This window comes from Heliangelus exortis, chromosome 1 (genome assembly GCF_036169615.1).
Source record: "Heliangelus exortis chromosome 1, bHelExo1.hap1, whole genome shotgun sequence".
NCBI lineage: Eukaryota > Metazoa > Chordata > Aves > Apodiformes > Trochilidae > Heliangelus > Heliangelus exortis.
The window spans coordinates 107,301,824-107,318,703 of record NC_092422.1 but is presented as its reverse complement, the minus strand read 5'-3'; the positions used below and the strand labels follow the sequence as shown (position 1 = coordinate 107,318,703).

Below are 16,880 nucleotides of genomic sequence, written 5' to 3'. Positions count from 1 at the left end.
ATCATTTCAGTATTGATTTAATTGTGAAAATTAGATGGAGATGGAGATGTTCAGTTCTCTGAAAAATGAGTGTCAACAGACCAGAGCTGTCTTCTTGGAGTTAGCCAGCTCATTTCTGATGGCTTTGAGTCATAATGAGTGGCTGAAGTTGTACTGCTTTTTGCTACAACTGTGAAATCTCTCCAAATACCCACATTTCACCATTAAAAGTAAGTTTCTTAATTTTTCCAGGACAGGAAAATTCTAGATGACATGAGTTTGCTCAAATCTGGTAAATCTGACCATATTGGCTACTTCTGTTAGAGCTTCTCCTGCAAGAATGACAGCTGAAGTAACCCACTCAAAAGTGAAGATGCAGTACTGACACAATAAATCTCATACCTCTTGTTTCAGTTTGTTGTTCCATTTCCCTTCCTTCTTTTTTTGCTTCTCCATTTCTCTGAGAAAGTTTCTCCTGGACTTTCCTTTTTAAAGTAGGGGCTCTGATCTTTTCTTTTCCAGAACTGTCATCAAATTAGTCTAAGTCATGCTTTCCAAGTTTCTAGAAGTTGCATCTCAAAGCTTACAGTAACATAAAGATCCCACACATAGCTTGCTGCAGCATAAGTCCTTATTTTCTAGTGTGTAACCATTAATGGAATAGGATCTTAACATTTTTCCTGTTTTTCCTAAGGCAGCAAGGTGCTGTGGTGGATGAGGGAACTTGGAATGTGTGTAGCAGGCTTGAAGGATTGCTCATGTGGACCTGTTGAAGCTGGACATTTTGTGTCTAAGTTTGTGCTAATATCCATGGCAAGTGCACTATAGTCTGCAATCTCTTATCCTCCTCGTGGCTGCTGAAAGAATTAGCAGGGTTTTCAGACTGCTGAGGTGCTCAGCCTCTTCAGGAGGCAACCTACCTGGCTTTATTTCTTTCAGGAGCTTTTCAGAGGCTTTGCAAAATTGGTGTGCTTATGCACACAGTTAGACTTCCCAAAAGTGATCTCCAAACAACATATTGTATGAAAGCTTGTGTTTTTCAGAAAACTTTCGAGGCTATGTAAAAGAAGCAATAGAGTGAACTGAATAATAGCACAGGAACAGCCTGTGCCATATTTGATCTTTCTTGCAAATGTACTTATGCAGACATTTGCAATTCTGCCAATAGCTACTAATGTTATTTACTAGTGCAGGACATCAGTTTGCAGAAAGCAGTAAAAAAATCTCTTCTACAAAAGGATGGTATGAGTTGGAAAGGGTATCGAGCTATTTTTTTTCCCCTCATTGCCTGTCTTAAAAAATTTACAGCTTAGCTACAATAGTTGTTTCCAATTAAAAATTCAAAGCATTATTTCTTTAATTGATAGTCATATCTGAAAAGTGCTATTCCCTACACAGTGAGCAGCACCATTGCCTGAAATCCTTCCCTGATTAGATGGAGAACCTTGTAGAAGCCTGCAACAGCTTGTTACCAAAGCTTTTTAAGTTATCTTCCCCTTTTAATACTGTCTCTGATAGATTTTTTTTCTCTGAAATGTTTCTAACTTGACCTTCTGTGATTAACTAGTATTTTCTTTGTTTGGGGTTGTTCTCAGTAAGGGTGAAGAACCTAGGAATGGTTTGGACCAGAAGAGGCAGAGAATGGATTTTTAGAAATCCAGCTTCTACCTGCAGAGTAGCAATAAACAAGTGTTTGCAGTTTTGTTTCTCCTTGGTTTCTTATCTGCGCTTTGTTGAACTTACTAGCTTGATACCAAGGATTTCATGGCTGAGAACTTTATTCCCATGGATCACAGCACCAAAGCATGCTTCTCTTTGCTGGTATCTTCAGGCATTGGTATAGTGGGAAAAAAAAAAAAAAAAAAAAAAAAAATTATATGCTATTTATATTAATGTTGTACCTGTAGGGATGTGTTGATTGGGAGGTGTGGTGAAATGATAAAAATGTTACAAAAGGCAGTTACACCTTTCTGTGAAATAAGGAAAACTGACAGCACCAATTAAATTCCCAGGAGCACAGTGAAAAGGAGTAGAACTACATAAAGGTAGCACAAGAAGGAATTGAAAAATAATAATGGAAAAATCTATATCTAAAGCACTGTCAGGGATATATTTATGCATAAAGAGTATTCTGTGATTGATCTACAATAAAACTGAGTGAGACACAGAAACAACACATAAATGTTTGTATCACTCCACAGCCTCCACAAAACAACACATAAATGTTTGTATCACTCCACAGCCTCCACAGGAGATAAATATGAAATATAGTTGTATTTCATAGGAGACCTATTTTATGCCTTCCTCATTCCAACATGGCCTTAGCTTTTGAAGTGGATTTGAAACCACTTCCTTGCTTCTGTTGGAATAATATTTGACCCACTTTTGGAGAATAAATTTTGTCCTCAATATTTTAAATTCTTACCTTAAACTAGAATTTACAGTTCTCAGAATACATGTTGAGAGACAGTAGCCCTGACTTCTCTCAGTCACATCTCTTTACTCCTCTGTTTCTGTTACATGAAGAAAACTTTCTGCCATGTTGTCAAGATACTAGTTTTTATGTTAAGCACAAAGTAGAAAAATGTCCAGTGAATTACAGTTGCATAGTCTTTCACTGAAATAATTTTTATTCGAATATGGGAAAAATACATGGATAATTCAGGTTTTTTCCTCTCCTGTTTGTAAAACAAGGAAAGTGAGCTATATTTTACTACATTCTTTTTCTAGATTTTATACTGGGGAGTAGTCAGCATTTAAATATTCTCATTTTTAATCTACTTCTATTTGAATGCACAGTAACACACTGAAAGATCCAAAACCATGAGGCTTCTGAAATACAGAAACTGGCAGCCAAAGCTACCAACATGTCTCCTGAGTTTGAAACACCAAGGTGTTTGACCTTTGGTTTGCCACCACATGCCTTGAATTTTACATTGTATGCTTCTTTAAGAAAAACTTCAAATATATTTCTCACTGAAGACCTGCAGTAAGTATTCCATAGTTAGATTTTTTTCAACCATAAAGAAAAAAGAAGATACTTAGATATTAATATCCTAAATCAGATTATCTGTTCAGGATCTGATTCAGAAATGAGACACACAGGTCAAAGACAGTGTTGGGTCTTCTAATGTTCAGGGCCTCGCAGTGCATTTAGTGGGAATAAATTAGGCTATTTTTTTCACCATGAGGAAGGGAGGGGAGTCCACAGGTGACAAAAAAGAAATTTCCATCCCATCTTTCATTGATACCTGATATCTGATCGATAATACTACTGCTATCTTTTTCATTTCAAAGCCTATAAAAATTAATTTTAAAAGGTAGAAATGAACAAGAGGGTTCAAGTGAGACTTGATATTTAACACTTGATGAAAAGTCCAAAATGAAGAGCTCTGTAATACAGTAAATGGCACCCGTGCTTCATTGCCCAAAATGGCAGCTAGCAAAAGAGATGGTGTTTGAGATCCTCATGAGACAAAACAAAAACGTTCTATGACATGATTGGACTTTATCTGTAGAAAACAATGTGATCTATAAACCAATTTTTAATAAGGCAAATGATGGTAGAATCAGGTGAGATAGCGACCAGGTTTTATGATAGAAATCTATTTTCCATCTTGGCTGTTAAGTCTCAAATTCTGTAACACTTTGTGTCACAGAACCACGTGCCTACTTTCAGAGAAAACTCGGTAGTTGGCAATGCACAAGGTGAACTGTATTCCCCTCTGAGAATATCCAGTCCTGCAAAAGTCATTGGGGTGTCTGTGGGTTGATAGACACCATGAGGCAAGTCTCTAGAATGAAGTATTAGTTTAAAACCTTACGTTTACTGCATCATATACCATGATGATTTATGGATTTGTTCAGCATTTGGGGGAAAAATCATAAATGAGATAATTGTTCTGCAATTATTGATGGAACAGAATACTCAGCAGTAGAAAAACTAATCTAAAATTCAAGTCAGGATAAGGGAAAGTCATTAGCTATGCTGTGTAAAGCAGACATATACAATCAATGTGTGAATGTCACGTTTGTCAGGCCAAAGTGATGGGAAAAGACTTCTACTAACAGAGAGAAAATTGAACACATCTATAACAGTAGAGGGTAGTTCATATCCTGTTGTAATTGCAGTGTGCTCAAATCAGAATGAGAATAGCAAGGGGAAAAAAACCTCTCCTGAGCTTTACAGCAGCACTGCCTGGAATGCATGACAAAGGAAAAGGCTTGAAAGGTGGTGTTTTGAAGAAACCTGAAGCCAAGCATAGAAGTTCAGGGAGATGCTGTTAAAAAAAGAGCCGAATCAGGCTTTAGGCAGCTAGGAAGAAAGTAACTGTAAAAGAACCCCAGATGGTGCTGGGGAGAACTGACAGTTTTGTTCCTTCTGTCTATTAAAATGTGTCAAGTGTGCAAGGTCAGAGTGCATATGATGATTTGATGGCAAACAGAGACATGGTAAAAAATAAGATGACTCTGGAAGTTTGGATATGCATTGTTGATGTGTGTGTATTGGATAAGATACTTTCGTATTGCTGCTTGTTCTTTGTAGTATGGAGTGAATGAGGTGCCACCAAGGACTGTTGCTTATGGGGAAGAAGTTGAAATCAAAAGAAAAGATAAAATAGTATTGCCTCATTAGAAAGCTGTGAATTTGAAATTAAAGCTGGAAGTCAGGTTTATTTCGGTCTGTATCAGTTAAAAAGTCTGACAGTCTCTGAATTGTGCATGGAACAATGAAAGTCTGAAGGTGTGACATAGCTCATTTGAATTACTTGTTTGTGGTGCACTAAATGCTATGGTCATAGAATGCTTTGGTTTGGAACACAGTCTAGTTCTAACCCCACCTGCTGTGGGCAGGGACACCTCCCTCTAGACCAGGCTGGTGAAAGCCCCATCCAACCTGCCCTTGAACACTTCCAGGGAGGTGGCATCCACAGCTCCTCTGGGCAACATGGTCCAGTGTCTCACCACCCTCATGGTGAAGAATTTCTTCCTAATGTTCTTTCTAATCTACTCTCTTCAAGTTTAAAGCCATAAACCATTGTCCTTTCACTCCATACCTTGTAAAAATTCCCTCCCCAGCTTTCCTGTAGACCCCTTCAGGTAGTGGAAGGCCACCATGAGGTGTACCCAGAGCCTTCTCTTCTCCAGGCTACCAAAACCCAACTTTTTCAATATATCTTTATAGTCCTCACTCCAACAGCTCCATGTTCTTCTTACGTGGGGGGCTTCAGAACTGGACACAGTACTCCAGGTGGAGTCTCATGAGAATAGAGGGTGAGAATCACATCCTTCAACCTGCTGGCCACATTTCTTTTGATGCAGCCCAGGACACAGTTGGCTTTTTGGACTGCAAATGTTGAGCTTCTCAACAGCCAGCACCCGAAAGTCCTTATGTAGTAACAATAATAACCATTACATATAAAGCTAAAGAAATAACACACTTGACAGCTGCACATATTAAAAAAAAAATAAATAATTAAGACAATATTATTCAGCAAGATAGTAATTTGGTCTCCAAAAACATCAGAATGAATCTGCTTATTTTGTGGTTTATTTTTAATTTTTTTTCTTTCTTAGTTTGTTGTGAGGCTGTCTGTGAAGATATAGAGCTCAGGACAATTTAGTTCAGTGTTAACTTTGCCATTCTCTGAAATCTCTGGTGCTGCTGTGGGTTAATCTTTTCCCAAAGGAGTTGAGAAGAAATGTGAGAAGGGCAAGATACCTGTAGTTCTGTGAATGCATTTCTGCAGTTAGTTTGGAAAGATACTTGCTTGCCTGAAATATTTTGTCTTTTCACAGGTTGCTTCATCATCCAGTTAAGGGATTGAAACAGTAAATTTTACAGCACAATTCATCAATGGCGTCAGTCAGATTTAAGAGAGAGAGCTTGTTCTTGCAAAGCTGCAGTGATTGCTGTAACTGAGGTCAACAGCAAACTCCTAGTGCTTTTAAAAATTGATTTTACTGAAATCTTACTCCATTTTCCTAGTAGTAAAGGTCTCCAAGGATTGAAACTGCTGTAACTGAGTAGTGTTTGGCCCTTTTTTCTAAGTAGGTGTGGCGTAGCTCCATTACAACTCTAGTGCAAATAATAACATCCTTTTAAAATGGAGTGCCCTTCCTAGTATTTTAGTAAACAACCTTTTATTTTTTCTTCTAAAAGCTTGGACATCTTAAGCTTAAACTTCTAATGCCTCTAAGAAACCTCTTTGTCTCCTTTGCAAAAGGTCTAAAATGAAATAAGGGAACACATGTGACAGAAATACCAATGTATTTGCTTATCTGACAAATCCACTGCAGATCGCTTCATCAAAAAACTTGGCAAAATTAACATTGCTTGGTTGCTTAATTCTAGACAGAAAATTTGATACTGTGTAAGATAATAAAAGATGTTGTCTTGATTATTCCATAACTTATGAGAATATTTCGCAGTTTTCTTAAGGAAAGCTAAAGGGCAGATGCAACAGCATATATTGATCTCAAATTTATAGAACAGCAAATTCTTTAGAAATGAGTAATGTTATAATTTGCAATTTTAATTATAGTTATAAACAAACAAACCAAAACTTCTAACAACCCAAAAATCAGGGCTTGAACTATAAATGATCTGACCCTATCTTCTGTCATTGAATGGACCTTGTCCCCTCTGGGTCATGGATCCCAGGTTTTTGCATTTCTTTGGAGGCATTTGCATAGTTCTCCATTCTTAAGCAGGGATGGAGGTTACAGTCCTCCTTCCACTTTCCTGTGATTTATCTCAGCAGCTCTCACTATTGTATATGCTGCAGTTCTTCTTTTTACTTCTGGGCAATGGTAATAAGTCACCACACTGACGCTTTAAAGCAAAGTATTATTTAAAACAAAGTCACATCAGAGGAAGCATATCCATAAAACCAGCAGAGTACACTCTTTGCATATATTGTGTTTCAATAAAACCTTACCCTCCACAGATCTGGCAAGTGCCCTGAATTTTTTTCACAGCCCCTCTGCAGAGTGTCTTTCTTTCATGTAAGGCTTGCATTGTACGTCATTTTTGATGAGCGTCCTCATTTCTACTCTCAAGAAATACCCTTTGATTTTAGTGGGTTTGGGATTTTTAGTTTTGCAGCTTGGCATGCTGTTAGTGTCAGTTCAACTTACAAACTGAAAGTGCTGTATTTTCTACTAATTGCCCCCAGCTTTTCCAAGATTTTTTCGAATTCTGGTCCCTTTTCTGTGTATTTTCCAGAGCTGCCTTTTGAGTTAGAACATTGCATTTATTTGCAATCTTGCAAATGTTTGTAAAAAAATTCCACAAGCATATTGTCCAAATTATTTAATTGCCAAATCTTTCTATTCATCCTTCTGTTACTTCCCAGTTCCAAAGCTGATGCAGAAGGTATCTGAGTGAAATGAGTGAATAATAAGTGGTTTATTTCTCTCGTTAAAGCCTCCAGAGAGAAAAAAAAAATTTTGATGTTCATATACCTTTTCCAAGCAACTTTTCTTTAGTTTGGTAATACAAATGACCAAAAAATAAATTGGGTCTTTCTCCATTTCCAGTACTATAAAAGCAGCATGTGCATTCTTCTGTGGGTAACAGTTCAAAAATGTGAGAGAAGCTATATATGAAAATGTGTAAGCTAACAATCCCATCAAGCCCTTGGGCTATCTGTATCATGAAAAGTAACGTGGATGAATAGAGGTGTTTTAAAAAGTGAAACTTTGTTTCAGGTAAACTGAATCTGGTATTACAGTGGGAAATACCATTTTTTTCATGTTCCAGAAAACAAGAAATCTCTGTTAAACATTTTCCTAATACAGATAGCATATTTCCAGTGCAGAATACAAAATCTTTGCATTTACAACCCTATTGAATGGCTTTCTGAGTTAGAAATGTTGAGAAGCTCAATCCTTTACTCTGAGATTCTCCATCCCTCACTATAGAAGTGCAGCTGGCTACAGGATTCCACATGAAAGCATAGCAGCAAAATATCCTATTTAATGGATAAGAATTTCTTCTCACAAGGTTAACAGAATGTCCTGCTATGGGTCTTTTATCTCCACTTGGGCTAGGAGGATACTAATGGCTTATAATTATTTATTGCATGTAATAATTACAAAAATAATTTTATAAAGATTTATGATATTTATAATATTTAGATAACAGCTTCATCTTCTGTAGAAAGTACAATTCTTCATTGCCTAAGTGGCAGTAAATTATTAACAAAAATCTACCTCATCCATTCTGGCAAAATGATTAACTCATCAGAATCAAGATGAAAACACTGGAAGACTGAAGAATTTCCCAGCATGCCCCAGGTCAGCTGGGATTATGGGTCAGGAGGATGAAGATGTTTTATACCCCGTAGCAGAAGCTGAAGGCATTTAGCAACAAAGGTGAGATTGCTGACAACTTGTTCTCACCCAAATATTGCTGACCACAGTTGAAGGCAAGTCTGGTTTTGGGGGGTTATGACTGGGGTGTTCCCTCAACTTTTATGGCCTTACTCTTGCTGCATTTGTTTGGAAGCTCCGAAATTTGGAAAAAAAGTTGGGTGTGCACATTTGCTGCCATTAAGAAACTTCTGAAAGAGCTCTGTACATTGACAAGGATTTGTTCTGAACTTACATATCTCTTAATTGTAATTTATGATATTGTTCTCAATTTCCAAATTTAAAAGACCTAAACTAAGTAGGTCTTGAAGCAAATAGGAATTCTTTGTCTCTATGGAACCATTAGAGTTAGGAAAGAGTCTTTTGAAATACGATGCCACCTTTTCTAGTTTGGATTTTCTTCGGGATGGTGGGGGTGGGCATTTAGTTGAGAAGTATTAATTATACGACCATGTGGTCAACTTCATATTTTGTCATTCTGAGCAACAGTGTGAAATTATTTCATACCTTTGTGCTAGGTGTGAAGTTGATGTTTCTAAGATAATGCTTCTTTATGGCCTTTTACCATTCTTTCTCCTCCTCAAATGCCTTCTTGGACTGTGAAAAAAACCTCATGGTTCCAGTTCAAAGTAGGCAAAGAGGAGAAAACCCCATCTCTGATGACAAGAGAGGAGGTGAAAGGATATGAGAAAAAGCAGCAAATGCACCCAAAATATAAAAGGGCAAAATTTATATGTGGGATCTCACATATTCTTTACTATAGCTAAGAAGTATGCAATAAGATACCCAACCAATTGCCATATGCAGAAATTTCACTGTGAAAATGAAACTGTTAAGGAGTTTCTGCATGTTGTGAACGCTGCAAAGTATTTGTGTTAGGCTACTTAGATTTTTAATTTACAATAACTAAACTATTTCTGCAGTTACTTTTTTAGCAAAAACAGAGAACCTATTTTGCTGTTGCTTGGCTGTGTTAAAACAAGGGAATACTTCCAATCCAGCTCATCCAGATCACAAAAATACATCTGCCAACTCTCCAGGTGCATTTCCTAAATCAGATCCTGATCCCTGGTAATAGAAATACCAGGGCATTTATTTTAAAACGTGCATACCTATTTATTGCCCAGTACTACCAGACACTACCTTCTGAAAAGCAAAGCAAAGCAAAATTAAAAAAAGCCTGTCAGTTGAAATCCATTAGAATAAATGGAATAAATGGAATAAATCATTTCATTGTGATCTGCAAAAAAGAAAAAAAAACCCAACAACTAATCAAACTTGCCATTATGCACCTCACTGGAGCTCTGCCAGTATATCCACAGTTGTCTAGTATTACAGGATTCATAGATTTTGACTGTAAATGCACAGTCCAAGCTGAAATTTGGCAACCTATTTCATGATATAGTAGTACTCTGTCCTGCACACAGACGTTGCTTTTCTCTGAGAACTGGCAGTAATGCTAGTGAAGCTTTTCTTTTATGGCTTCTATAGATTTTTGTTTACAAATAGGTAAATTCAGTCTAAGTGCTTCGAGTGTCACCATTTTATTGCATCCTTAACAAACGATACAGCCTTTACAGGGAAAATTTGCAGCTAAACTGCATTTGCATTTTGCATGCTTTGTTACTGTATTCTGTCTCCATAATAAGTCATGCTGTTTTTTTTTTTTTTTCATTATGGAATTGGTGGGCAGTCACTTCCTAATTACAATTGCAGCTACACTGCTGCTCAAAGCTGAATTTCTTATGCTGCCCAGTTAATCTATTTTTCCAGATTTTCGCATAATTATTGTGTAAGTATTGATTAGAAAGAGCTCTAGCTTACCTTTAAATAACTGACTTTTTAAAAACAACTTTTCACACTTCATTTATCATTTGTTTTTATTGCATCCTGTCTTTTATTCTTCCACATCCTGCTTATTCTCATCTACTTGCATTTTCAGGGCAACATCATTGCCCTGAAGACCTATGGGTTTTGCTATAAAAACGTCTCACAAAGAATACTCAAAACAAATAAATCTAGTTACTTGGTGGTTTGTAGGAGGGTTTTTCCTCCTTCGTCACCATTTTCCAGACTGGCCCACAGCAAGCTGCTGCCTTATGATGAATTTGAAAATCTTCCTTTTATGATATTCTGAGCTCAACACTAAAAAGAAACAACCAGTCTGGAAAGAATATGGAGATATTTGGAGGCCTAAGAGACCACTGAATGAGTTTGAAAAGCTGCTGATGGTTTGATGGGTTGAAAGGGTTGTATCAGTACAGGTCTCTGTGAGGATGGTGAAGGAGGAAGCAGATATCAATGTCACAAACAAGAACCTTCATAAATAAGTGCCAGAAATTGAGGAGGAAATGGTCTCACATTTCCAAAAAATCCAAATCCCATCAAGCCACAGCTGAGGCACTTACTCATGAGGAGCAATGTTCTGCTGTGCACATTGCTTCTTCCCAAAATAAATGGAGGATTGTCCATCTACCTTTCTTTATGAGTGGTGAACCTATCATTAATCCTTTCTTTTTGTTTTTAAGGAAAATATTTTATCTTTACATTTCTAATATGAGAAGTTTCATGCCATTCAATTAATTAAACAATGCAACTCCAGAGCCTTAAACATTAAAAAGCCTTTGTGGAAGCAGACTGTGGCCCAGTCCATTGAATAAATTGATTGATTACTTCTGTGGCTGTTCCTAATAATCTGTAACATTTTTTCATTAGGCAGAAAGTTGTTTTCCTATTTAGTATGCAAACGTGAGATCTGGAGCATTCTGCCCATGTGTTATGATTTCTTTTTTCCATTATGCAATCACAGAATGTGTCACTTTCCTGTTTACAAAAGAAAAATGTAAGAGATAAAATTTGTGTTTAGTAAGGATTTTGATCTTCAATATATTAAAGAAATTAAAGTCCAGGGTTGGCAGAAAATCATAAATCATGGTTATGTGTTTCTCTAGAATTATTTTATGGATGCTAGGGCAAAGATATTACCATGTGCACTCTGCTTATATAGAGATGCCACTAGAGGCTATTTTCTTTCTTCAAAGGTGCCCTTTAAGCTCGCACAAAATTACTCTTAATAGAGTAAACATGCAATTTGCACAGAACGAACACAATGCATTCCAGGTTATGTGTCACAGAGAAAAAAAGCATAGTGAAAAATCTAAAATTAATTTATCTTTCTTTCCTGCTTAGAATTTTCCCCAGAACCTGCAGTTTTCTAAAACATGTTTTTCATTTCAAATTTTTCCAAATAATTTCCAAATGCTGTTCATTTTTAGCTTGAGAGGTGTACTTTGTAGAGGTTCGATGGCAAAAATTCCAGTTATGTGGGTTGTATTAAACAATACAATATAATGTTTTTATTTTTATTATCATCTTTCTTGGGTGAGTTTTCAGGTGGTAAGATATTTATTAATTCAGAATGTGTTTAATATGAGTAAACTCAAAGTATTTGTTTAAAGTAGTGTTTCCCAATCTGGTGAAAAAAATCTGCAGAGCTCAGATTTAGCATTTGACAGTTTTATCCATGTTGCCCCTTGTTATGACACTTTGTAACAGCTGTCCACAATACAATACGAAAATATGATCTTTTATTTGTTTCTAAGAGGTGCATTTCTAACCCTCACAAGGAGAAAAGAAGGCTGCAAATTGTCCTCGAGGTATGGCTGGTGAATCTAATCCAAAACACTTGTATATGCATGTGTGTGTGCTTCATGTGCTGTCATGAGGCAGACAACAGTCTGTTGTTTACTGTGTAGATCTTAATTTGTTCCTTCTCTTCCTTCTTCTACCTCCTTTTCTGAACCATTCCACCTTTTTCTGAATGAAGTCTTTACTTAGTAATTGCATTGTTACCTCGGAAAAAGTTGCAGAGGAATTTCTAGTAGTTACCCCTTGTTACCTTACAACTAATCATTGAAGGAGCTGGTAACATTAATACTTTGAGCACAATCAGTTGTAATATGAAATGTTTTTTCCATGATGTTTTCTTACCAGCTCTTTTCCATCAGTTCTGATTACCATACTTTCTTTTTCCTTTGTTTTTTTTTTCTCTAGCTTGGATTTGTACCTGTAGAAAATGCCATCACAACAGAAGACCAAATCTTTTTCTCTCAGCTGTGGGTTTTGTGAGTGAGTAATGAGAACAATCCCAGACCTACAAGTGTAGGTTTGAGAGAAGTTCAAAAGCAGCTCCTGTGCTGAGGTGGTACCATGCTCAACGCTGGTGAGCCCAAGCTTCGGAGTGCAATTCAAGGTGAGTTAATGTGGGGGGGATGATGGAGAGGCTTGGCTCAGGCACCTGCTGCCACCTCCAGTCCCTTAGAGAAGCTCTTTTCCCCTGGCAATAGGAGAATCTATGTGGTGTGCATCCCATCACTTCCAGACATGGCAGTGTTAATATGCTGCTCAGAGGGTCAGGAGAATCGTGTGTGCTGCTGGGAAGAGAGGGCTGTGCTTGGACCTCTGGCGAAATGCTGTACCTCACTTTCTGTTAGGAATTGGCTAGGGAATTCTCACTTCTTGTGGACCCTTAAGGGTGTTGCCTCTCACATTTCCACACTCCTATGTTGTAAAACTTCCTCCTTTTCAAAGCAGCAGCATGGGAAGAGAAATGCTGAATTCTGCAGCTCTTCCCAGGAGGAGAAAAACAAGGTCTGGCAGCTGAATGTGGTCGCCTCTCCTTTTTCTCTTTTCCTGCTTCAGCAATTCACTGTTGTGTGGTAAAACCATGATGGGTGCTGAGCCCCTGGCTCCCAGAAGGGGAGCAAGAGCAGAGTCAGGTGCTGCAGCTGGAAGGTGCAGATGTTTTATACATCTTGGAGACTGAAAAACAAGAATCCCTTCCTTTGCTTGTTTGGAAATATTTTATCCTACTAAGTGAAAACACAAGGTGTTTTTTGTCTTGGGCTTTTTTTGTGTGTATATGTGGTTTTTTGCTTGTGTTTTTGTTGTTGTTTCTTTGTTAGGTTTTTTTTTTTTTTAGGTTTGTTTTTAGGTTTTGTTTTTGTTTGTTTTTTTTCAGAGATCTGTTATCTTTCTTCATCCATTTTTCATCCAACTTAAGAAAATATTTACCTGAAGTCATGAAAGAAAGATGTGGCTCCACAGAGACCAGAACCAGTAGTCCTGAGAATTACATAGCAGGCTTGCCTCTGCTCTACAGAAGAACTCAAGGAAGACAGATAGTCTAGAAAAAGATTAGGAGAAGATCTTCAAAAAAATCCCCAAACAAAAATACCCCAGTTTTTATTACTAGGGAGAGTAACATTTTGAGGAAGTTAGTTGTATTTTGTGACTTTTTCCTGTGGAAAAGCATCTTTGTCAAATAACAAAAAGGTAGAATGAAATGGGCCTTGAGAAAGGCAAAGGAGAGGACATCTCGTTATCTGGGTCACACATCATTATAACTGTATGGCTAGACCACCCTGCTTTTCTCTCTGCCACCAGAGGTGGCTCCTCGGGAGCCCCAGGCATCTTGCTTGCTCCTTTTGGAAATTTGACCAGAGTAGGTGTTAAATACAAGTGTAAGTGAAAGGAAAGGTGGAGACATGGAATAACAGGTGTTATTAGATTTGGTGATTCCTTGATGTGATTGATTGAATTATCAAACCTGGAAACAGAAATGGAGAAGGAAAGTAACATTCATGTCCTCAGCTGTACTCCCTTAAGGCAAGTACTAGATTGAGACTGACTTCTCACGGCCTTATCTCTCCTTTGGTTTGATTTACCTACATTTGCAGCCCCTTTAGTGCAGTGCAAATCTGGTGGAGCTAAACCAGATAGTTTGGGGCATGCCATTATTGTGCAGGAGAGAAATTGGCACAGGCCCTGACTTACAATTAGCCCAACACCTCCTCTTCTGCTGCTAAGGGAAAAAAAAGGTTTGTCAATTCTGAAGCGAGCTGGCAGCACAGTGTTGCAGTGTTGCCCCACAGGCAGCAATTGAAATTGATAAGCTCAGAGCTCAGATGTTGCAGGCAGCAGTTCTCAGCTGTCTTGCTGATACCTGTGACCCTGAGGACACATAGAGCTATTTTTTTTTTTAATTAATGAAGAAGAAGGTTGTTTGGGCATTTAACAAACTGGCTTGTGAAATATGGAGATTTGCTTCTTGTGGTATCAAAGATTTTTTATGTTACTTTTGCAGTGTAACTCCACATCTGCTGCCAAAGGCTCCTCTCCTGTCAGCCTGTTGCTTGCTGCCTGTGCAGACAGCACGTGCATTCAGAGCAACATCTCATGCTACGTGGATGCATAACTTTTGTTTGGAGTAAAATATTTATTTGACCCCTGGTATTACTCAAATGTTTTCCCTTTTCCAGAGAACCATGCTGGGTAGCTCTGGAGACCTGAGACGAGTCACTTGGGAAGAAATGATCTGCAGAAGGGGAAGCTTGGGAAGTGCTGCTCTGCTGTGATTCCCCCTGAGAGCACTGGAATAGCAGGACAGCATGCCTGCTGCTCTGACCTCTGCTCTGACAGGTACTCTGGGTTCTGTGATGGGCTGAGAGGACTGGAGGTAAGGTGCACACATGAGAGAATGCTTTTAGGATACATATTTACATGACAACTTCTAAAGACGATCTGCGCATCTGTACAGAAAGCAGTGCCTGGAAGGAGGGCCCTGAGACCAGGGCTCCAGATCGCTTTACTGAGGTGGAAATAAATCTGTTCTTCAGACTCCGAGTTATGGTCCCTCATGAAGCAGACTGGGCAAGAGTCACTATGGGCAGCAAAGGGACAAATGACATAACTGGCATTTTTCTAGCAAGCCTGCCATGGCAGCACTTAAAAGCTCTAAAGGCTTTAACAGTTGTATTCAGCCTATGAAAGAGTAGCAATTGCAAGCAAAGAAATTTTTCAGTGTGAGGCTGGTGAGACACTGAAACATGTTGCCCAGAGAAGTTGTGGATGCCCTTTCCTCGGCAGTGTTCAAGGTCAGGCTGGATGGGGCTTGGAGCAACCTTGACTAGTGGGAATCGTCCCTGTCCATGGCAGGGGAGTTGGAACTGGGTGATCTTTAGGGTCCCCTCGGACCCAAATCATTCAGTGTTTCTATGATCGGACCGTAGCTGACTAAAACACCCGGCTGAGGCTTCCCAGCTATGCGATTTACGCCATCCCGTATTGCAGGGAGCCTCGCTACACGCCGCATATGCCGGGGCATCTTTTCGTGCAGTTCTGCGCTTTGCCCCTTGCTTTGCACCGTCCCGAATCCGGCACACCCACCCTCAGCTTCGTGCAACGAGGGCTGGGGGGGGGGCCCCGGTACGAGGATAGCGACCTCCGAGAGCGCAAACCCCGCGGAAATCCCGCTCGGGAGCGCCCCCCGCCCCGCTCCCGGCGGGCAGGCAGGTGGGCGGGGCGGCGCTAGGGCCCGGGGCGGTGCGGCGGCGGCGTGGCCGGGCGGGGGCGGCCCCTCCCGGGCGCAGCGCGAAGGCGGGCGCGGGCGGGCGGGCGCGGGGCATGGTCCCGGTCCCGGCGGCGCGGCGCAGCGCGGAGCGGAGCGGGCGGGGAGCGGTGGCATGCGGAGCGGAGACATGCGGCTCTGCCTGCGCGCTGCCCCGCCGACATGGACCGCCGCCGCCGCCTGCCGCCTCCTCTCCTACTGCTCTTGCCGCTGCTCTGCGCTCCCCTCGGCGCCGCTGGGCGTTTGAGCGCCCGCCCCGGCAACGAAGGTGAGCCGCGGCCCGGCCGGGTCCCGCCGGAGGCGGGTGGGTGGGTGACAGTGACCCCCTGCGCGATCTCCTTTTTTTCCCCTTCTTTCCTCTCCCCCCTCCTTTTTTTTTTTAATTTTTGGTTTTTTTTTTTTTTTTTTTTTGATTCTCCCTCGCCGTTAAGGTGGTGCCGGGCGGCTGCAGCACCTCGCCCCGGGAGCGCAGGGCTCTCCCTCGCCTTGCGCTCCTTCAGAGCGGCCGCGGCCCCGCTCACCGCCGCGCTGTGGCGGACGCCGCCCCGTGCGGAACGGAGCGGAGCGGAGCTGGGGTTGGGCGGCAGCCGCCTCACCACCCTCTGAGGAAAGTTGGGGAGAGAAGGGCAGCCGGTGCCGTCCCCCGGAACCTCCTCCAGCGGGGCTGAGTGGGGCTGCGTGGGGGGGACGATGCGTGGAAAGCCGCAGGGGCCGGGGGCAGTGTGGGGAGCGAGGCGGGGAGATGGCAGGGGACGAGGCGGGCCGGGAGCGGCAGCGATCACGCCGTTCCCGAGGCTCCGGAGCACCCCAGCCCCGGGCAGGTGCCCTGCATCGCCGCGACCGGCCGGAGCGAGCCGCCGCCTCATTTCTAGCCTCAAAGAGCAGGCGGATAGCTGACAGCCGTAGGAATAGGATTGGTTTGTTAATTGATAAAAATAAGCTATAAAGCCTAACGGGTAGACCCCGTCTCGCTCACCCCAATGATAACTGAGCCCTTTCGTATATGCAGGGTGGTGGGTTTTTTTAGTCGCCCCCTGTTTCTAAAGTTTTAATTAATAGGAAAAAGAAGCTTTCTCCCCTGTAAAAACTGCTTTTGGTTCTATGGCTTTTTCATCTC

General features: G+C 40.7%; 1 protein-coding gene across 2 annotated transcripts in view; it reads left to right on the top strand.

Moving 5' to 3' along the window:
• The first annotated feature begins 15,798 nt into the window (after positions 1-15,798).
• Positions 15,799-16,880, top strand: part of EPHA3 (EPH receptor A3) — a 226,142-nt gene continuing 225,060 nt past the window's right edge. Inside the window, exon 1 of one of the 2 annotated variants that reach the window (XM_071757064.1) lies at positions 15,799-16,031. In XM_071757064.1, the coding sequence (XP_071613165.1) occupies positions 15,926-16,031 (106 nt within the window). In that variant the 5' untranslated portion in view covers positions 15,799-15,925. The remainder of the gene's footprint in view (positions 16,032-16,880) is intronic. The other variant, XM_071757057.1, reaches the window with a different exon arrangement.